Below are 23,016 nucleotides of genomic sequence, written 5' to 3'. Positions count from 1 at the left end.
GCAGAGATGGTGCAGACGACGGGCACAGGGTAGCTGCTATGGTCTGAATGTTTGAGTCCCCCCCCCGCCAGATTCATATGTTGAAATCCTAACCCCCCAGATGATGGTATTAGTAGGTGAGGCCTTTGGGAGGAGATTAGGTTATGGGGTGGAGCCCTCGGGAATGGGATTAGTGCCCTTATGAAAGAGGCTCCAGAGAGATCCCCAGCCCCTTTCATCTGTGTGGATGCAGAGAGAAGGTGCTGGCTATGAACCAGGAAGAGGGCCCTCACCAAAACACAGCCATGCTGGCATCTTGATCTTGGAATTCCTGTCTCCATAACTGTCAGAAATAACTTTCTGTTGTTTCTAAGCCACACAGGTATTTTGATCTGGCAGCTTGAACAGGCTAAGACCGTAGCAGAGAAGGGACATCCCCACCCAGATATTGAAGGCATGACAATCTCCTGACTGCAGGGTTCCCAGAGTCCCCACTGAGCCCCCTTTACCCTGCACCGAGCCCCTGTCATTTCAGCCAGCCAGGGGAGTGGGCACAGGACTGGGGCCTGAGGTGGCCCAATTAGGAGATGGGGATGAAGCTCCGATGGTGGACACCTATGCCAGAGATGCCATTTTCCCTGAGACCCTTCCTTGGGTTCTGCGCCTGAGGACCCACACTTGTCACAGATCAGCAAGGCTGGAATTAACTCAACAACTTCCTGAAATGGAGGCTCTAGAAACATCTAAGACACGGCAGCCATTCAGGCAGAGCTCATTGTTCTCTAAATGGCAGAAATACCTGGGAAGCCGGTGCCTCCCTAATAATAGTAACTAACATTGAGCACTTGCCTTGCACCAGACCCTTCCCACATACTTTATGTAACATTTAATGCTTACAACAACCTATGAGGAAGGTCAGATTATTTACTCTTCCTCCGGATGCTCAGAGAAGTGAAGAAAGTTGACTGAAGTCACACAGCTAGAAAATGGTAGAGGTAGGATTTGAACCCAAGCAGCTTAACTCTTCACCTCTTCACTCCACATTCTCTTCTCGATAGCCAGGTTCTTCCTCTTTGAGCTTGGCTTGTTTGCTTTCTGTAACTAGGGTGTGGAAAGAGTTATTCTACATGTGAAAAGTTATACTTGCATGTGAAAAGCAAGTAGCATATGGCAGGTTCTTCATTCATGTATTTTTTATTCATTCATTCATTGAAAAATGGTTAAGTGTGTGCCAGCACCGTGCTCTTTGCAAGAATGACTAAGTTGGGGTCCCTGCCCACAAAGAGCTCATGGTCTGGAGGTGAGACAGATATCTAAAGAAACATGCAGATGTCGTGGAACTAGGAGCGCTAAGGGGAGGAAGCCCAGGTTGCTATGGTAGCACAGAGGTGGCTATGACTTGCTCTATCCGGTAGGGTAGAGAGGGTGAGGGAAGGTTTTAAGAGGAGGGGGGTTGGGCTAGATGAAGAACTGTTCCCACAGTGGTGGCCCGGGGCGGGGGCCAGTGCAGGAAGGGCCTTATATGTCGGGCTAATGGATTACGACTTGATGGTGCAAGCCTTGGAGAGCCACGGAAGAACAATAAATAGCGTGGCATGATGAGATCTGCGGTTTAGAAAGAGCACGCTGGTGGAGGATGGCTTGGAGAGGGTAAGGCTGAAGGCAAGGAGTCCAACTGGGAGATGACTGGATGAGTGCAGGTGAGAAAGGCCGTGGGTGGGAACTAGCACAGTAGTGGAGGAAATAGAGGTGGAGTTTGAGGAAGACTTGGTGACCAACCAGGTATGGGAAGGTGAGAGAGAGGAGTTGGGGTTGATTCTGCGTGTGAAGCATGCGTGGAAATGCAGGCAGTTGTTCAGGCGGTGGCAGGTTGCCCTGTTTGGGGAGGGAGGGTGAAAGAGCTTATAGGTGCAGAGTGGGACAGTGAGAAATGTTGGCAGCCACAGTGTCACCCCATTAATCTCAGCCAGTGGGGAACGCTGTGGTCTCAGGACTGGATGTGGGCAAGCCAGGAAGCCTGTTGCTTGCTCTGTTTCATCAGGAGCCAGGCGGCATGCCTCAGTGATAACATTTCTGGTTTCCAAATTCACTACCACTATTGAAAAGAGAGTTGTAACATTGCACAAACCTTGGAGCAAATCTGATGCATTTTATAGGGTTACTATAGACGGGGAGGATTTTTCTAACCCGTTTTCCCTCTCTGACAAAACAGAATTTGAGTATACAGCACCGCCATCAGCAGCCTTTCTGCCGACTACACTTTTCTGTTTGGGCACTAGAAGACCTGCTTTCTGACACACGTGTCTGCTGAGTTGATGTGTTTTCATGATCAGAGGGAGTCACACAGAGGTGCTGCTGTATCTTTCAGTGCTTGTTGAGGGCAACTTTTTGAAGCGTATGTCTCATTAGAGGTGGCAGGAAAGTATAAAGGGTCACCCCAAAGTCTCAGAGCAAGCCAAGGGGAACCTGCAGAAGGCAGATCAGGAATCAGTTTCCAGGGCCTAGGGGTGCGCTAATTGTGGGAGCCCCTCGGTGCAGCATCAGCACTGCTAACGCGCTTGTCATGATCCCAAGCTTTCTGGTGAAACTTGGTAATTAAAGGGGGAACGTCAGTGACTCATATCAGCAAGCCACCACCTTCAGCTCTGGGAAAACTTCAGTGTGCCCACAATGCATGTGGACAAAACAAACCTAAACCACCCAGGAGTTCCAGGCAGGCTATTGTCCTAGCACCAGGGATGCAAGAGTTGCAAGTTTCCATAGCAACGAGGCAGAGAAACAATTATCACACGCCTTCCAGGGCCCTTTGCCAAGGTTACAAGGACACCGTCTCAGCGCTGGAGAAGATGACAGAACTGACTATCTCTGTCTAAAATGTTGACACGGAAGTGAAAAAGAGTTTATGGCACCACAAAATGTGTTTAGGATAATCTAGTCCAACTCCTTCAGTTTTCAGAGAAGGAAGCAGAGACCCAGAGAGGTTAAGCCCCTCATCCTAGGTTGACCAGCTTGGGAAGGGCTGGGCTGCAGTGCCACCATGGCTTTCTGGTCCCTGGCCCAGTGCCCTCTTCTACCCTCCCTGGGGTTGGTACTGGGAATAGAGGTGCCCCTCGTCTCTGCCAGGTGCTGTGTCCCAAAGCCATACATCATGTTTGTGTAAAGAAAATTCCGGTCCACCATCGACTTCCTCGGTAGCCTGAGACGCTGTCTTCTTTACTTCCAACCCCTCTTCTGGCAGCACCTGCTAACACTTTGGTGCTCTGGTTTTGTTCTGTTCTGTTTTGCTCCCTAAGATCCAGACATAGCTTTTCTTCCGGCTTTTCTTTTTTTTAACAGTTTGCTGCATGCTTTTCCCCACATATGAACATTTATTAAACATTTTAAGTATTATACACAATTTGCTTTTTTTACTTAGCAGTTTGGGGCGTTTTTCTGTCAGTACTTCATTCTTTTTAGCTGCTGCAAATGTTACATTTTATAGACATATTGGTTGGTATTTCTTATTAATCAACATTTGGGCTGTTCCCAAGTTTGAAAAAAAAAGTTGCAACAAGTACTCTTGGGTCCATTTCTTTGTTCAGGATTCATTTCTAGAAGTGGAAGTTCTGGGTCCAAACCCAGAATATTTTGAATTTTAATTGATATTGCTAACTTACATTCTAAAAAGTTGTACTAATTTATAAGGCAGAAAATGCTATTTTTCTTCTTTTTGGGTACTTAATCTAAATCTTCGCTAACATAATGGGTAAAACATGTTTTAATTTTCATTTTTTAATTCTGTGAAGTTTAGTTTCTAACTTACTAATGTTGGTTTCTAGCAGTATTCACTCTCAATTTATTACCTCTTTGAAGTTTTAATTTTAGCCATTATGCTTGATATTAGATTATTCTTTTTTGTAAAGAGCAGCCAGTTCTTGTTCTATCATTGTAACATTCCATGCAATCTCATTGAAGATCAGAAACAAAGTTTTGTAAGGTCTTAGACCTTCTCCTTTAACAGCAGAAAAGGTAGTCTCGTACCTGTCTCTTTACTACCCCTGTGGAATATCCTGGAGTTCTCAACTTATTGACTCCTGGTCTGAGTGAACAGAATTTTTTTAAGGAGTGTGATATAAAGTAATTCACAGTCCCTGTTTTGATCTAATTTTAATAACTGAATGCTAGCTCTTCTGTTTGTAATCCATTTCTGACCTTTGGACCCATCTGCCTAGCTCCTAGCTCTATAGGCTCTGGTTTCAGCTCATGCTACCAGGGGACTCTCCCACTTCGGGCTGTCTTGGTAGATGTTCTACCCTTGGCTGGTGCTGGTCACCTATTCTTGACTCCTGATGGGCATTCAGGCAGTTACAGCAAAGAAATGTTTCACAAATGGTATCTGATACAGTCTAGTTAAGATTAATGAGGAGTAAAAGTACTTTGCTTAGAAATAATTATCCATAGATCTAAAGTCAACAAATGTCTCTACAACAAAAAATACATAATTTGGGGGGGGGGCAGGAGGAGGCTTGAAATAGATCAGAAGACACTTTCACATTAATTGTTCTTTTCATATACTTCAAATCTGTACTTAATGCCTTTCTCCTCCTGGACATCAGAAGGAACACCTGGATATCTGGGAGAAGTTTGTATTTTTCCAAATCAATTTCTGGAAAAAGTGTGTCACTTTCAAATTCCTGCATGATCCTTGTCACAAATAGTCTAAGATGGCCTGGCCTGCTCATGGCTTCCTTATAAACAGAACTGCGTCCCACTATCCAAACCATGTCCACTTGATTTGTTAATTCTGGTTGCTCAATAAGTTTTAAGGCATCATCCAGACTTTTGGCAAGAAAATGAGCTCCCTGTGGAGGTTCCTTGAGTTCTCTACTGAGAACTCTATTAATTGTGTCCTTTAAAGGTCCATTCTTCTCTGGAATGGAGAACAGGTTTCCTGCCCGTAATCACCAAATTCTGTTTACCTTCTACTGAAGAGGTTGTGGTCATTCTTTGGAAATACCTGTAGGCTTTCCTGAGCCAGGGCCAGGGCAGATCCCCGTTCTTGCCTATGCCTGTGTTCTGGGACCCAGCAACAATGCAGTTTAGTGGACGAACAACGACAGCAGCAGAAAATACTTCCGAGCTAGCACGTCACACCAACATGGGGATTACCCACCAGCTTGGCGTGAAATTTTTCCTCTTCCAGCTTTTTTTTTTTTTTTAACATCTTTATTGGGGTATAATTGCTTTACAATGGTGTGTTAGTTTCTGCTTTATAACAAAGTGAATCAGTTATACATATACATATGTTCCCATATCGCTTCCCTCTTGCGTCTCCCACCCTCCCACCCTCCCTATCCTACCCCTCCAGGCGGTCACAAAGCACCGAGCTGATCTCCCTGTGCTATGTGGCTGCTTCCCACTAGCTATCTACCTTACGTTTGGTAGTGTATATATGTCCATGCCTCTCTCTCGCTTTGTCACAGCTCACCCTTCCCCCTCCCCATATCCTCAAGTCCGTTCTCTAGTAGGTCTGTGTCTTTATTCCTGTCTTACCCCTAGGTTCTTCATGACATTTTTTTGTTTTCTTCCAACTTTTGAGGCGAGTCTTTAATGATCAGTAAATAAACTGAAGTAGTTGAGATGGATCCATTAGTTCATTGGTGGGGAGCCAGGGGCCCTGGAACCCTTCTCAGGCTTCCCTGTGGACCGCTTCCCTCTGTGCTCCTAGCAATCCAACCTCACGACTGCGTGGTGTTTCCACTGTTGGAGCTGGGTCCTCCTGGGGCCTTCTGAGAGGTGAGCGTGAGGCTTCTCTGGCTCAGGCCTGTGTCTCTTCCTGTGTTGAAAGTGGATTTTCCTGCAGGAGGATGTGAGCAGTAAGAATGTGTCAGGACAGCTCTCTGGAGGGGTGGCCAGACCAAGAGACGGCTACTTGCTTCCTTGTCAGGAGAGGCCTCTGGGTTTAGCTCCAACTCTGGGCCTACATGGCAAGTTCCAGGAGGCCATGGTCTGAGCATCTCTCTCGGGGAGGTTTGTCCCCAGGACAAAAGTGAAGGGAGAAGAAGAGTGAGGCTTCTCTGCTGACTTAGCCGCACTTCGAGGCAAGAGGAGCACGGTGGGTAGGAAGGCGCCTTCCATCAGTCTGGAGCCCTTGAGAGGGAGCCTGGGTGTCAGATGTGAGGGCAGAAGCGCAAGCTCCAGATGGATTTGTTATCAGCACTGGGCCCCATGCAGAGCCAATGCACAGTTCCCTTTTGTCAGATGATTGAATTCATTCATTCAGCATGAGCTGAGCACCTACTACCTGCCGGGCACTCTCTCAGCCCAGGGAAAGAGCACAGAGCAAGACAGTTACGGCCCTGCCGCTGGGAAGCCTACATCCTGGGCTGAGTAAACAGGAAGGCTGAGGGCCTCCAGAGCTCTGACGGTGGGAGGGTGGGCGAATGTGGGGTACCCCTGCCAGCAAAGGAGCCCCCAGGTTCTTGGAATTTCTGTCCTGAGGGCTGGGGTAGGAGATCTGGCAGCGCTGTCTAGATGGGGATGATACCAAGAAAAAGGAGGAGAAAGCGGGGGAGGTCTGAGCACCTACAGTGTGTGTTCCGGGGGCCGGGAAAGCACCTTTTCCATATGGTCAACTGTAATCCTCCCGGACACCCAGTGAGGCCGTGGTCATTGTTACCATTTACAGATTTGCGGAAAGGGTGAGCAGCCTTCCTGAGGCACACGTCTTGGAAGTTGAGGATTCCCCCTCAGGTCAGTGGACGCCATTCCATCAGCAGAAGGCCAGCTGTGTGAGGTCCCCAGAGGAGCCCCTCAGGCTCTGAGGCCTCAGGCTTGTTTTTTCCAGCATCAAAGTGTTTGCCTCAGGTGATGACACCCTGGCCTCTCCCATCCTGCAGACTCGGGCCTAATGGAGCTGGTATTGGCCCAGCACGTTGGCTGGTGTCAGAATAGGAGGACAGATGCCCCTGGGGGATCGGCTGAAATGGATGCGCATCTGGAAGAGCAGCTTCCTCACCCAGTGGCCTTCCCAACCCCAGTGTGGCACTGGGGATGATGGCAGAGGGTGGCCTGCTTGCAGCACTGACCTTGTGCTCAGAGCCAGAACGGTCAAAGTGACGGAACGGGTTTGAATTCCATCTCCGCTGCTTGCTTTTTGTGTAGCCCTGAGCTAGTCACCCAGACTCTCTAAGCCTTAGTTTCATCATCAGCAAATCAAGGGTGGCCACAACTACAGCACAAGGCTGTGATGAGAATGCACACAGATAAGATAGGGAACACACTAGCAGTGTCTGGCACGCAGTAAATGCTAATAATCAGTAGCGCTCATGATTGATGTTAATAGATTATATCAGTATCAGATCGTACTCCGCCGTGTATCTGGGGCTGGGCTGTAGGGCATGGTTTATTCTGGTGGCCGAGTGCTTGGGGCACAGACACTTACGGCAAATAGAGACGTCAGGTTTTACAGCAGAGGATTCCAAACTTCCCTGTCATTGGAACCCCCGGGGGTCTTGTTATAGATTCAGGGTTGGGGGTTATAACCCCTCCCATTCCTTCCTCCCTCGCTCCCCAGAGATTCCCATTCATGGGTCTGGGGTAAGGTTTTGAATCTGTGTTTGTAACAGAATCCTCAGGTGACCCTGTTGCAGGAAGTCCAAGGACTAGATTTTGGGCAGCATTGCTTTAAAAGCTCTTTTTTCCAGCCCTGGCCAGCCTCGTGGCTGGCTCTCCTCCACGGCCGGGCTGGAGCCGTCACCTCAAATCATGCTACTCTTCCCTGGGCAGCCCTGGAGATGCACATGGACAAATCCTTTCTCCTCAGCTTTCTGTCTAGACACCATGCAGACCTACACAATGTTTTCCCCTTAAAAACGTGATCACCTGTCTCTGGGTGACCACAATTTCTAAACTCTCTCCTAAGAAGCATGGTTAGAGAAGGGATTTTTTTTTTTTCTGACTTGGCAATCCATTTTAAACGTGTTATAAATGTATAATGATATATCTGCCTGTGTTTGTATATGGAACACTCCCTAGCAAATGCAGACTGGGGTAGCACAGTGGTTAAACATACAGACTGTGGCACTGGACTGTCTGGGTTTGAATCACAGCTCTGCCCCTTACTAGCTGTGTGACCTTGGGCAAGTTATACAACTTCTCTGTCCTCAGTTTCCTTATTTTTGGAATAGGACTATTAGTAGCACCTATCCCCCAGAGTCGTTAGAAGGATTGGCTGAGTTAATATTGATGAAGCACTTACAACAATGCCTGACCCATAGCGAGCCTTCACTGTAGAGAGTGAAATGTAACTGCATGAGACGACCTGGGAGATCCAGGGAGCGTGGGCATCGCATGCATTCCAGGAAAGTAAAGAAGTTTAGGTAATGATGCTGACTGGCTTTAGCCAAGCCCTGTTCTTTCCTGACACACAGTTCTGCCTTGAAGGAATTGAACAAGCCACAGTGGTGGTGAAAGAAGCCCTGTGTGTGACCACCATGTATGAAGCAAAACATCGTTTTGCTGAACCCCATTAGCAAACTCTGTAAAGCCTTGTCTTTGGAGAATCTCTCTAGCTGTGATCTATCTAAGTGGCATGTAGACACCGGGGGACTTTTCCCTTTGTCTCAATCTTTCTTTCCAAGGTTTCGAGTTGCTGAAGGTCTGGTTTTCTCGACAGAAGAGCTATAGAGGAAGAACCTGATGTAGGGGAGGCAGGAATTAGCAGAGACCAGAACAGCCGTGTCCAATCAGGTCTTGAGCGATGATGGAAGACAAAGGAAGGGAAGCTCTGTACCCCTTCCTCTTCTCCCCGCCCTGCCAGGTTAGCCTGCCTTGCCTCCCTTGGGAGGTGGGACAGCAACGTGGCTTAGCACTGGGCCTTGGGGCAGACCCGGCTGGACAGCCTGGCCTGGTACCTAGTAGTGTTATGATCTTGGGAACTTTGCTAACCGGTCTGATTGTCTTTGGTAAAATAAAGGTGAGAGCAGTACCTGTGTCACTGAGTTGTTGGGTCAAGTTCAACAAGGTAATATATATAAAGTGCCTGGGACTCCATGAATGAAACCTTTTCTTATTCTTTTTGCTGGGTGGTCTTTTCCATGGGCCCAGGCTAGCCCAAGGTCTTGATAATTCAGGTCTTTCCCTGTACAGACTCCTTCAAAGAATAGTCCAGAATAGTTGGAGAGGGAATGGAGATTGAAAGACCAGCTTGCTTGGACCAACCCATGAGTTACTGTGTATGTGTTTGGACAGGATGTGGGTGAGGGGCTTGGAGCTCCTTGGGGAGGGACTACTCTCCACATGGTAAAGGGCCTCCTGGTGATTTCATGTGACTCTTGTGGGCACTCCAGAAGCAGTTGCAGGAAGTGAGGGAATGGGCAGAAACGCATGTTTCTGAGTGAGCAGGGAGCAGGGCAGAGCCCAGCATGGTACATGGTCCCCAGGGTAGAAACAGAGTGAAGTAGTGGGCCAGGCAGGAAATGCACTTACGGGTCAGGTTGGGTGGGCCTGGGTCACCGAGGTGGCAGAAGAGGTCTGGAACACATCTGCCAGTAGGCAGTACCCGCACTTACAAGGAGGAAGTTACTGCATACCAGTTGGTCAGGCGGACCTAGCAGGACCTTCTGTGGGAGCTCAGAAGGTCCGGCCAATGGCAGCTGGGCCTAGCCATCCGGCTGGGGCAGAGCAGGGCCGTGCTCCCTGAGGAGTGGCACCGGCTCAGGGCCCAGCCCTGGAAATTGGAGCCCAGGGGAACAAGGGGTCAGCCCTAGGACATCGGAACTTGGCCCTGTAGGACAACAGAGGCAACACAGAAAAAAATGACCAGGAGACTGCACCCAGAGCTTTGCCATATGCCAACTATCACATTATTTCAAATGAATTTTCACATCAACCCAACGAAGAAAGTATTGTTGTCATCATATTACCGATGAGTAAACTGAGGCTCCTTTAGGTTCACTGACTCGCCCAGTGTTTCAGAGCTGCTCTGTGGCAGAACCAGGAGTGCCCAGGTCTGCCCGCTCAGAATCTCATGCTTTTATCCGGGTACCAGAGTGCCCAAGTCTCCAGCTGGTGGGGCCAGGGTCTGCCTCACCAACAGAATTCTTCACACATTCTTTTGTGTTATATAGAAAGCACCAGGCTGTGGGCTGAGAGCCACAGTGATGCTCCCTGGGACTTTGGAAGGGACCTGGTGGAGTGCCTCATCCAATCTCCTCTATTTAAAGGTAAGGAAATGGAGGTTCAGAGAAGTTAACAGCCTTGCCTGGGGTCGCTCAGAAGACAATGGCAAAGCCAGGACCCGAACCAGGCCTGCTGGCTCCCCACCCCTGTTGTCTCCACTGCATTGAGCTGTTTTCCTCCCACACTGAAGAAAATTCGGGCAGACTCCTTATGGGACCCTGCTACATAAGGGGCATCAACAGAGTCAGACATTTAAAGGCCACCAGCATATCTCCCTGGACAGGTGGCAGGAGCAATTTGTCTGCAGTTGCATTTGTAAGCACAGCATGGAGAACTCATCAAGAAGCTGGCAAGGATTGCACAGGTCCTATTTGTCTACTAATTAAAACAAGGGAAATGCCAGGGGAAAAGAAGATGGATTGGGGAAAAGATGGAAGTTTTCAAGCCATGCGGAACGGCAGTAGGGTGGCAACCGCACGTCTTGGGCAGGGATAGTTCTGCACCTCATTGGGCGTGTGGGTGCCTTTGACTCGGCCGCTGCGTTCTCATCTGTCTTCCTGACTGGCTGAGCATCTTGAGGACAACACTGTGTCATCTTTACCTTTGCATGAGCAGCATGCAGCACCGGGTCTGGCATGGAGTAGATATTCCGCAAATGTTTGTTGAATGACTGACTGAATGATTGAAAACCATTACTGAGGGTAAGGGTGAGACCAAATGGCTGGTCAGAGCTCTCCTTTCATATTACACCTGCCATGGGCTCAGTGCCTCCAGATTTGGCTTGCAGAGGGCCCTGGGAGATCCCATGGTCATCCTCTGCCTCTTTGAATATTGGCCTCCCTTGGGAGCCATTACCTTGGTGTTAGGGATCACCACTGGAGTTTGTTAGGGCTGACTAGCTGTGGCCAGGGGCCTGAACCAACAGGCTATAGTCAGAGGCCTGGATGCCAGGGTCAGGTTGCCCCAGTTGGAGTCTTGGCTTCATCACTTTCCAGCTGTGTGACCTTGGGCAAGCTGCTTGACCTCTCTAAGCCTGTTTCCTTATCTGTACAATAGGGGTCATAGCATGGGGAATGGTGAGGATTGAATGAGACAACGTACAGTGCTGGCACCTAGTAAGGAAGGGCTCAATCCATGTTAGGTCTTTGTACTATCATTTCCTGAGGGGCCTGGGAGCATGGCTGCTCCCTCTGCCAGGTCGGGGGTAAGCAAGCCCTGGCTATGTGCCCATCTTGCCTTTGTTTAGGAGCACAAAGGAGAGCAGGAGATAATGAGGCAGAGAGGAGAGGAGTCTATTAGAAGTGGCAGCAGGAGAAGCTATCGGATATAGAGACGTGCGCCCGGGGAAAACCTGGGCTTGGATAACATTTCCATTCTGTTTCCGTCATCCATAACTTGGTTATTTAAAGTGCAGGGAAAAAGCCAGAATACGCTGTCCTGTTTGTACAAATGAGGTTTATAAATAGCTGCTGTGGAGAGCCGGCATCGTGGAGAGACCAGGCTGCCCACAGTGAGCCCTGAGTCAGTGCCGTGGGGGCCGGCTCTGCCGATCTGGAGATGTTTTGTGTCTGTCTCTGAGCCACTGTCACCTCGCTCCCAGTGGCTCCTTAGGGAGACCTACACGCTTCTACTTTGGGGATAAGAAGCACTGTGGCATTTGAATGGGATTGGAGGGCATTGGCATCATTGGGTGTGGCAGAGATGGCAGGATTTGGAACAGGGCAGACTTGGGTTCGAATCCCATTCCATCACTTACCAGCTGCGTGACTGCTGGCAAATTGGCCTAGCCTCAGTTTTTCCTCTGTTCACTATATATCACACTTTAGGGTTGCTGTGAAGATGGAGCTTCTTCCTGCGGGCAGCTTAGCAGGAGCTCTCACTAGTTTTGGCAAGATAGGCGGGTACTTCTGAGGCCAGACAACCGCAAGATTTTTAGGGGCCTAGAAATTAACTAATGGCTGGGGAGTAGCAGGGGTAGACAAGGGACCAGGATGACATCTGGTCACTATGATGGAGCAGGTGTGCCCAGGCCCCACTTTGGCTCCCAAACAGATCCCAAACTTTGAGCCATCTGACCTTCAGAGGATGTCTAGTTATCATTATTATTATAATTATTAAGCATCCTCATTGCTGTCTACTTAGTCACCTGGCATTTCAGTTTCTATCAGTGACATAGACTGTCTGCAAATTATCTGCCGTTGAGTTCCCACCCCAGCCTTGCTCGGGAGTAGGCTGAGGGATGTGTTAGCAGCTCAGTTCTCCTGATGCTCTGATTCTCAACCATGTATCTGACCATCAGAAAGCCCTTGTCTGGCAACTTACCAACACCCTGGCTTTGACTAAGGACCGGCCTCGAAGCAGTTCCGGGGAAGCCCTGGTGTTTTCTGTAGGACTGCAGCCACCGACACCATCTGTGTGTTGTTCAAGACGACCTGAGCTCAGGCCTTGAGCAGTTTGGCCCTCTCCAGGACTGTGAGCTTTCTCTTTGGACTTAAGCATGCCATTGGATTTCCTTCTCAGATTCAGTTCAGTTTTACAAGCATTGATTGAGCACCTGCTATTTGGCTGTAACTATGGTCCTGGCGGGGGGGGCAACAAAACAGCACGGTGGCCTGGGATGGGGCAGGGCCTGCACTCACCTACGGTTGAATGATTCTCCACTGCTCATTAGCTGTGTGGTTTTTGAATTGTTCCCCTGACCTATGAGCCCGGGCTTGCCACTTGTAAAGTGAGACTGATTATCTACATGGTCTTTAGAATAGAGAAATGGCTCCATAGCAGGTATTCAATGAATGGTAGTCAGCTTTTTCTTCTGCTCCTCTCTCCTTTCGTCTCCCTTCCTCCTTCCTGCTGTCTCCCACTCCCCCCTTCTTTCCTTGCGCTCAAGGAGTTTACCATCGAGTAGGGTCAGGCAGAGACCTAGACTAAGCATTTCAAAACGGCATCAGGATGGGAGCAGGTACTGGGAATTCTTGGATACAGAGATGGACGCCCACAGATGGTTTCCTTCTGTCAGCCTTGGAAGTTCAGGGAAAAGCTGAGTCACGTGCGTGTGTCGGGATGCAGGCACAGGGCTGAACGTGTATATAGCCTGCCTGTACCCACACTCACACACACACGTGCATCATATAGACATGTACATTCATACCTATCAGAAGGGAACTGGCACAAATCAGGACTTACCCCATTGTTTCACATAGAGAGGCCATAACGAAGAGGTAAAGACGGAATTAAAGGTCAAGAATGGTGCGGTGTCCAGAGACTCACAATGCGAGGAAGCTCTGCCACACCTAGGGCTGGTGGAACAAGGGAAGAAATAGTGTTACCAAGGTAGGAGAGAGCCTGAGTCTTGGAAGTGATGCAGCCTGGCAGGAGCGATAGTCACAGAAGGACATGGCATACTGCCAGAGATGTGTCCCCCCACCATTCTCCTCTTATGCTCCGATTTTCTGCCATGCCTCCCATTGGCTGAGCCCTACCAAGGGAGGCTGGGTGATGCTATAGGCAGGAGCCTCCTTCCAGGGAACAGAGCCTGGCAGGGAAGAGCGAAGAGTGGACTCTTGAGAGGGTGCAAATGGAGAGTAAGCAGCAGGGATATGCATGGTGGATGCTTCTGCACAGGCACACATAGGCCAGCCAGAGCTTCTTCGTGCAGGCAGGAGGGGCGAGCGGGCAGGAGGGGGGCTGGGCAGGCATGGTGCAGCTGGATGATTCCCAAGCCCCCCCCACATGTCACTGGGAAGGGCTCTGAGAGGCCTCTGGATGGGGCTTTCTGCAGGATTTTCTCAAAGCCCATACACTGTAATGCCTCAGTTGTTTATGAGAAACCACGATTGGCTTCCAGCCTCCCTAGTCTTTGCTGAAGGCAGCAGTGGGTTTGTACATATTTGAGATAAATCTATGTGTAGTGTTTTCTCTTTCTGCCCCAGTGCCTGTGTTCAGGAGGCGTGAGAGGTACAGTGATGGCCCCGGGCAAGGGCTGCAGCTGGCTGGAGTCACGTCCTCAGAGCGTGCCCAGCTCGGAGTGGACATGGGCATCATGTGTCAGACTCTGTGAGTGACTTGGCCACGCCCTCACCTCCTCGAGGCCCCAGAGGCACTACTGGGCTCCGGCCCCTTGGCTTCACATCCCCAGCTCTGCCCCCTCCAACACTGCTTCATCTCATCAGGGCTTTCCCAGGAACTGGGAGTTGGCGGCCCCAGGCTGAGCTTCCAGTCAGCACCCAGCAGTGCTGGGTGATGCAATGTTGATTGCAATGTTGTTTGCAGTGTTGATTGACAAGAGCGTGTGTGCTCTCTGCAGGCTGGCACAACTGACCAGTGTGGCCTTGGGTTGTGAACTCTGAAGGACCCCACAGGTGATTTAGTCCAGGTGGTGGGCAGCAGAGAACAGTGGTCGGGACCTCTGTCTCAAATCCTAGCTCCGTGCGGCCTGTGAGAGCTCCACAACTAAATGGTCAATGGTCTGCCACTCCTTTTCCTCAGTAAGATGCCTGCAGCACAATTTTTTTGAGCAGGTTGGCTTCCAGAAGGGTAGACTGCAAAAGGCACCCCGGATAGCTTATGGGCCTGTCTTGCCCATTTGCACATTGAGTATGTCTGTTCAGAGTGCTGTTTGGTTTTGGGTTCAGTTAATATTGCCCTGATATTGCTGAGAGAGTCCACACCTTGAAGGCATCTCCTGGTGGCAGAAATAGGGCTGCCCCGGAAGCAGCAGCCGAGAGAAAGGGTCTATCTTCCTGTTACCTGCTGAGGGAGGGCGTTTGCCCACTTCGTTTAAAAATTGCCTTAAGTTATTGAGCAGATATTAAGGTGGCAGGGAGCTAGTTCCCGGCCCTGCCCGTTTAAGGGCTGGAATTTGCCCTCTCTGGGCTTCTCCTGTAACAAGGAAGAGCCATATCTGACTACATGTTGGATCTGTTTCTTTTACTTTAACCTTTGCTTCCCATTGCTTTTGTTCACTAAAAGGATACTGTCTATACATAATGGCCTGCCTCGGGGAACCATGCCCCCTGCCTGAATGTTATACCAAAATGCCTTTGATCAGGGAAACATCCAGACCCTGTCCACCCGCTGATGGCTGCAAGACAGAAGAAATTAACACATCCCCTCCCCGAGGCTGGCCATTCCAGGGGATATTAGCAAAACGTATGGCCTTTTTACTTTACTTCCTCGGTTCCTCCCCCTCTCTGTGCTATAAAAGAAACTGGCATGCAAACCCTGATAAGATGGTTATTTTGAGACTTTAGTCTGCCGTCTTCTCAGTCTGCCGGCTTTCCAAATAAAGTCGTATCCCTTGCCTCAGCACCTTGTCTTCAATTTATTGGCCTGTGTTGCTTGCGAGCAGAGCGAGCTTGAACTCTCTAATGTTCCTCTCTGCTGGCCTGGCCTTTCTGTGAGGGGCTTTGCATGTGAATAAGTCTGCCCCCGGGAGGAGGGGGGAGTTCCTGACAAATGAGGAAGGCCTGGGCTCCAGGAAAAGCTGCTCATGTGGGATTTAAGTAGATCTGTGGTACTGGAGCCATCTCCCAGCTGCCCTGCCCAAGAGTCCTGCAGTGCCAGGGACTGGACTCAGAGGACCTTCTGGAAGATGCAGGCATATTTCTGTAGCAAAATCCATACTGAGTGTGAAAACCAAGGAGAGCTACACAGGTATACACACTCATACACAGGCACACACCTATGAACAGTCTCTCATACATACACTCGCTTACAGACACGTGCAGTTGGTGTTTGGTCAGAACAGGTAAACCTGTTAGAGGAGATTGCTGACCGCATCTGTAGCACCCAGCTTAATCCCCTTCTGGATAAGTTAGATTGATTTGCTCAGCACAGAGTGGAGACAGAGCTGGTGACTCTGTGCCATGGGTACCCAGCCAGTTCTGGGACAGGAGGCACCACATCCTGGTGCCAGGACCCCCTGGATCACAGAGATACAAAGAGAGAGGGCAGGGCTGAACTCCTTCCAGAGCTGCAAGTTCCCCCAGGAATCCCAGGCTGGCATGACTCATTAGTGCCTGGGTGGGATGCATGTCCCACACATCAAACCGCACCCCTCCATGAGCCCATACCTGGCCAATCTCGTCCCCTGAAGGGCTGGCGCCTGTGGACTTTGGGACTAGACTATGCAAGCTGGAGTTTGCATGCTATGGTCAAATTCATCCTCTCTCCACTCCTGGCTGTTCTTCCATCCCTAGAGGAGGCACTTGGCTAGGGAGGCAGTGTAGAGAGTGCTGAGAACACAGCTCTTTAGTAGGATGGAATCATATTTGCATCTAGGCCAGCTGTGTAACTGGCTAAAGCCCTGAACCTTGTTTCTCTGTCTACAAAGTGAGGATATTTGAGCCCAACTCTTAGGCCTGCTGTGAGGCTTAAATAAATGATCTATGAAAAGCCCCCAGCAGTGTGACTAGCATACAATAGGTGCTCAGTAAATGGGGAGCTCTCATCTCCTGTCTTTGTTTTATATTCTCCTGGCCAACCTACATGAGAGAACTAGACCCATTCAGACTCAGGTAACTCTTCATGCAGCCCGTGCTGGCCCAGCCAGCTCTGATGACAAGGGGCCAGGGTTCTGGCCTGCTCCTTTTTGATATGGTTTATCAGTCAGAAAACCAGAACCGCCACAGGGTGTGTGTGCGTGCGTGTGTGTAATAAAGAGATTTATTATAAGGAATTAGCTCACATGATTATGGAGGCTGAGAAATCCCTAAATCTATAGACAGCAAGCTAGAGAGCTGCTGGTGTAGTTCCAGTTCCAAAGCCAGCAGGCTCGTGTCCCAAGAAGAGCCAATGTTTCAGTCCCAGTCTGAAAGCAAGAAAAGACTGATATCCCAGCTCAAACTGTAATGCAGGAGGAGTTTCCTATAACTTGTGGAGGGTCAGCTTTTTTGTTCTATTCAGGCCTTCAACTGATTGGATGAGGCCCACCCACATAGAAGAGGACAGTCCGCTTTACTCAGTTTGCCAAATTCCATATTAATCACATCCAGAAACATTCTCACAGACACACCCAGAGTAATGTTTGATCAAATATCTGGACACTCTATGGCCCAGTCATGGCCCCACAAAATTTACCATCACACCTAGTATCTGGTGACCTCATGCATCAGTGGGTGTCCTGGCACAGCATGGGGATAGGCACCAGTCTTAGGACCTCCGGGAGCTTTTGGTCACCCCTGTGTAATACAGCAGAGGTTGTCCTCTGCAGTAGCTGAAGAGCACATCTTGGGTGGGCCCATCAGCTGTTCAGCCATGCAGATAGCAAGGCGTCTTGACCAAGACCCATATCAGCCCTGTGGGCCTCGCTTGGTAGCAGAAATGTCAAAGCTTTGCCCATCAGCCTGTCTAAAATAACTCTCGTTATCTTCTTCTCCCTTACCCCCTGGGTTTAACAAAAATCTTTGCCCTGTGGTCTGTACCACAAACCTGGGTATTATATTTAAAACCCCCATACCGTTCCGCCCCTACATCCTGATTGCTTTCAAGTCCTGCCAGTTTCTTTCTCCTTAATGTTTCCTTCTCAGATCCATTACTTTGTCCCCCCACTGCCGTCACCCGGGCCCTGCCTGGCATCATCTCTTGCTGCTTTCCTGCATCTTCTTCCCCAGTGGTTTTCTTGCCCTCAGTCTTGTCCCACAGAGCCTGTCATCCACGCTGTTGCCAGAGGAGCTCTCTAAAATAAGAGATCCAACCACATGATTCCCTTGTTAAGCATCTTATCAGCTTCTCACTATTAGTGTTTGTAAGCTGATGTTCTAAGAGCCAAATTCAGCTCGCACTTACCAAAAAAAAAAAAAGAATTTGAATACTTTTACATACTGAAGGGTGTGTACCTTCCCGTTTGCCACTGTCCTCACCACTCCTTATTGTCTCACACCTGCTCACTTTCCTCCTTTGTTACTTGTCCAGTCCCTGGAGTCAGAGGCCCAAACGCTTGAGCATGAAATTTGAGTCCCTTCACAATTTGGCCTTGGCTAACCTTCCCAGATTTATTTTTAGGCAATTCTACCTAAGTACCGTGTGCCTAAGCCGTCCTGTTCTGTACCTTTCCCCAGACACACAGTATAGTTGACCCTTGAACAACAGGTTAATCCACCTGTAATTTATAGATAGCCCTTCTATCTGTGGTTCGGTCACATCCACAGATTCAACCAACTATGGATCGTGCAGTACTGTCGCATTTACTATGGAAAACTATCCAGGTATTAGTGGACCTGCACAGTTCACACTCTCATTGTTCAAGGGCCAGCTGTAGTCTTCCTCATTTCCATGGCTTCATCCGTGTTGTTCAGTTTGCTTGGGTGGCCTTCCTCTCTTTGAACCCCTGGCTAGTCGCTAGTTATCCTGTAACACTCTATTCATATGACACCTACTCTTTATAGGCTTTCCATAACATTCTCTAAGTCTCAGTTTCCTCCTCTGTAAAATGGGGGTAATCATAGGATCTACCTGATGGGGTTGTCACAAGGATTAAATGAGATAACCCAGATAAAGTGCTCAGCACCCTGTCCAACATGTAGAAAGTGCCCAAGAAATACTCAGCCACCTGCCTGCCTGGCATCTAGAGATGTCAGTGTTTTGGGCAGGGGCAACTATAGGGACTCTTCTGTCTGTCTTTGGCCAGGGTGCCTGAGTTTGACAGGCTTTTACCACTCACAGTTAAAGCAAATAGATAGTCATTAGTGTCCATCAGGCAGTAAATAGGAGACAGCCTATATTACAGATGCCTGGCTTGATGGGGTCATACAAGATTGGCGGTTGGGGGGTGGGATTTGTTAGGTCCAGAAAACTCTGCTTGAGAAAGCAAAACAGAGAAAATGAAACCTGGTTTTATAAATACATTTAGACTTGTTAAAAAAAAGTGTGTGTGTGTGTGTATGTGTGTATATATATATATATATATATATATAATCTTGAAGGAGTTTAAATATTTCATTGCTCTTGGCCTGGTACCTCTCATTGGTAAACTGCTGTAGTGGTGGCAGTGCTTGTGGGCTTCTGTTTACAGTTCCATTGAATGAAACTCATGTGGACATTTACTTAGGAAAAATCTGTTAATTGCAGCACCACATAAGAATAATCATTATTGTCCCTTTTTGGTCCTGGAATGACTTGACTGCATCAGACTAGAGATTTGCAAGGCAGACAAATTATCTGCAGGCATAGCAAGAAACCCCTGCCCCCGCCAGCCCAGCAGCAGACCAGTAAGGGACATTCGATCTGAAAATGCCTCAGAGAGTGAAATACAGGTTCTGTGCTAGGTTTTCTTTTTCTTTATGCAGAGAAAAGCCATAGTGGAAGCAAAAGCAGATGATTCTTCTTCCATCCTTAGTCTAGGGGTTCCATCCTTAGTCTTAGCCCTGGAATGCTGTTCTCTTCCCCTCTTCCAACAATCTGTTGGTTTAGTGAACACCTAGTGGCCTTAATGCAAATGTCAACACTATCTCTGGAGCTTTTTCCAAACCCTTCCGCGACTCCAAGCAGGTGGGAATTTCTTCCATCTTTTCCAGCTACCAACTGGATACCTCCATGCGTTTGTCCCAGAGACAGCTCACATGTGCTGTGTTCAACGCCAAATCAGCTTTTCCCATGCCTGCTCCCCTTTCTGCTTCTCCCATATCCATGAATAACTCCACCTTCCATTCAGTGATTAAATCCATGCCATCACATTCTGTGCTATCTCTCGATCTTTCCTGCCTCATCTCTCATCTAACCAAGTCTTACTGATGAACTCTGAAATGCTTTGTGAACTTTTTTGTTCTCATCAGCACAGTTCCAGTTCAGGAACTGTTTTTTTTTTTTTGCGGTATGTGGGCCTCTCACTGTTGTGGCTTCTCCTGTTGTGGAGCACAGGCTCCAGACGCGCAGGCTCAGTGGCCATGGCTCACGGGCCCAGCCGCTCCGCGGCATGTGGGATCTTCCCGGACCGGGGCACAAACCCGTGTCCCCTGCATCGGCAGGCGGACTCTCAACCACTGCGCCACCAGGGAAGCCCTGGGAACTGGTTTTGATCTAACAGTCTTCTTATTCACTGTGTTCTCTGCTTCTCACTCATCCTCCACTCTGCCAATTCTAGGGTGATATTTCTAAAATACAGATTTGCTGCAAACTTTTGATCATTCCCGTTGTCTTGAGTATGAGGTTGAGACCTGTTGGCACGGCATTCTAGGGCATTTGAAATCTGCTTCTCTGTTTTGCTGTTTTTCCCACCACTCTTCCTCCTGAACTGCCTATACTCCGGCAACACCAGAATTTATTCTCGCATACATATATATTTTTTCTTATATCTCTGAATTTTCCTACTTGCATGGAATTCCCTCCTCTCTCCTCTGCTAACATTGGCCTTAACCTTCAAGATCCAGTTCAAGTTTCACATCCCTTAGGAAGCCATCTTGGAAGCCCCAGGCAGAATCTCTGTCTCCTTTCCTAGTGCTCCCTAGGGATTGTGTTTATGCCTCCTTTGAAACATTTCCACTCTCTGTGCCAGCTATGACTTGAGCATGTCACAGAGAAGTGCCATGAAGGCAGGGACTGGGCCCTATTTATTTGTGTATTCCCTTTGTTTAGTAGGCAGTGGTGTAGATGATTCTCAGTATACATGTATCAGACCGTTTTGTTATAACAAACAACCCCCCACCCCAATCAATGACTTATAACAAGTAACATTTTATTTCTTGCTCTTATTAATGTTGGAGGCTGTGTGGGTCAACTGTGGTGGCTATAGGGCTCTGCTAACTTCTTCCCATTCTGAGGCATAGGCTGGAGGAACAACCTCCATTTGGGACATGCCATTTTCCTGGAAGAGGAAAAAAAAGCAAGAGCCTTCCATGCGATGGCTCCCAGAGATTCTGCTAGGGCAGAGTTTATATCATATCTCGTTGGTCAAAGCCAGTTACTGCTCAAGCCCAGTGTCAGTGGAGAAGTATTCTCCCATAGGATGGAAGATGCACTGCAAGGCGAAGGCAATTAATAACAATGTTTAATATTTTTATACAGACGATGGGCTAACAGATGGGAATTATAACACACTCCACTGCAATGTGATTGTCAAATTAAATGGACCCAAGCTACTGAAAAGAACCTTACAGAATTCATCGTCCAATTTCCTCATAGGTTGGACGTTTGTCATTTTGGACTACCCAGCTTCTGAACTCACTTCGTATGTTTGAGGAATTCCCTACTTTTGAGTCTTGGTGGGAACAGAGACCGATCAGGGCAGCCTCCTACAAGAGAAGTGATTTCCTGGCCTCCCTTGATCTAGGCCCAGGCCCATGGCTTGGCTTACATCAATAAGATGTGCCTTCCCAGGCTTAGAGTCAAGAGCTTGTGGCTGGCTAGCAATGGCTGGAGTGCCAGGAGCTTCAAGTTCTCAGGGCTTTGGAGGCTGCAGTGTGGGTAGCAGCACCCAGTGTCAGCAGTGTGGGCAGTGCTGGCGGGTGGTCCTCTACTGAAGCAAGACTTGGGGTGATGTACTTGCTGGCATTACCGAGAACCTGGTCCTCTAGCTCTCCTGGCAATTCCATGAGTCGCCCAATGTCCTTTTATTAATTCCTTTCCTGCTTGAATCAGCCAGTGCTGTTACTATTGCTTACAGCCTTGCATCCTGGTTCACCCACTAACTTTCCCAGGCAGGCAGTGTTTAAGGTAGTTAACACCGTCAGCTTTGAAACCAGATGTTTTGGCTTTGAAGACCTCCAGCTTCTTCTGTACTTGGGGCTACTTAACTTCCATAAGCCTCGGTTTCCTTATCTGTGAAATGGGGGTGATAATAAAACCTGCCTTACAGGGTTGTTATATTAAACGCGATAATATATATGGAGGGAGTCGAGTACCTATTCTGATGACTGTTATTCACAAGAAAGTGAAATGACTTTCTCAGGTTCATAGAATATGTTGGTGGTAAAACTGAGTACAGAAGGCAGGACTCCTGGCTCCAGAAGCAGTGCTCGTGGACCTTCACTCAGATGGAATTTGCCTCGTGTACATAACGACAGGGCTTGTGTAAGAAAGTGCACATAAATTGCTATTCTCTCGGCAAGCAGTTTATAAAGGAGGACTTCTGTCTGAACTCTCGGTGGAGGCATTGAGCATTGTCTCTTACTCTAATCTCATCCGCCTAATCAGAGGATGAGGAAAGAAGTTTAGGATTTGACAGCTCTGTCGATATTTCAGTGTGAGTGTGGGGAGGCTGCAGAACCTAGATTTGGAAGGAAGTGAGTCTAACCCATGCTGTCTGCGTGGCAAATGCGTGCTCTAGGATTCCCAGACGCGAGGTGCAGATGGTACACTGCTAGCTGTGTGCCAATGGCCAAGCGTCCTTTTCAGTAGAGGAGCCGTCACTCTGAGACTGTTAGAGACCTGAGTTCCATGGGTGCAGTGGGCTGTCTATTTTGTTTTTGTTTTTCAGCATCCTGAAAAGAATGCAGCCCTGCTGGCTTGTATCAGGATCCTAGCAGCTCTGAGCTTTCCTGCAGCCGTCCTGAGGAGCTTAGCGTGTGGCATGGACCAATCGGGAGGTCTTCTGTTTGCTTTTTGAGCCTGGCAGTGGACTGTGTGTTTCTGTGGATATGCCTCTTGTCTGTGCCATGAGCTGGGGCCGTGGGTCAAAAACAACTGCAGAAAATCAGCAAAGACTCTCATCCCCTACTCCCCTCTGATGGGAGGACCCTCCAGCCTGGCTCCATCTCTGTCTTCATCCAGATGCCCTGACTGGCCACTGGAAGTTGTGTTGAAAGAGTGGTAGGGACGTAGGTCAACTGTAAGGCTTCAGAGATGGGCAGCCCTCTCTTGAGGGTGCAGAAGTGGGCATAGAGTTTGCAGGGCAGGGATGATGTGTGTCTGATCTGCTGACTATTCTTTGGAATGAGGAGGGAT

General features: G+C 48.8%; 2 protein-coding genes across 4 annotated transcripts in view; one reads left to right on the top strand and one right to left on the bottom strand.

Moving 5' to 3' along the window:
- GALNT18 (polypeptide N-acetylgalactosaminyltransferase 18) overlaps positions 1–23,016 on the top strand; it is a 353,141-nt gene that overhangs the window by 68,651 nt on the left and 261,474 nt on the right. The window lies entirely within an intron of this gene.
- The window catches only part of LOC116757646 (dihydrofolate reductase-like), a 29,198-nt gene continuing 10,694 nt past the window's right edge, over positions 4,513–23,016 (bottom strand). The window contains 6 exon segments of the mRNA XM_032639611.1: positions 4,513–4,589; positions 4,592–4,902; positions 4,904–5,098; positions 5,701–5,815; positions 6,054–6,108; positions 6,413–6,488. Of these exon segments, the coding sequence (XP_032495502.1) occupies positions 4,513–4,589; positions 4,592–4,902; positions 4,904–5,098; positions 5,701–5,815; positions 6,054–6,108; positions 6,413–6,488 (829 nt within the window).

The sequence above is a fragment of the Phocoena sinus genome, chromosome 8 (assembly GCF_008692025.1).
Source record: "Phocoena sinus isolate mPhoSin1 chromosome 8, mPhoSin1.pri, whole genome shotgun sequence".
Taxonomy (NCBI): Eukaryota; Metazoa; Chordata; class Mammalia; order Artiodactyla; family Phocoenidae; genus Phocoena; species Phocoena sinus.
This window is presented reverse-complemented; position numbering and strand designations above follow the sequence as displayed.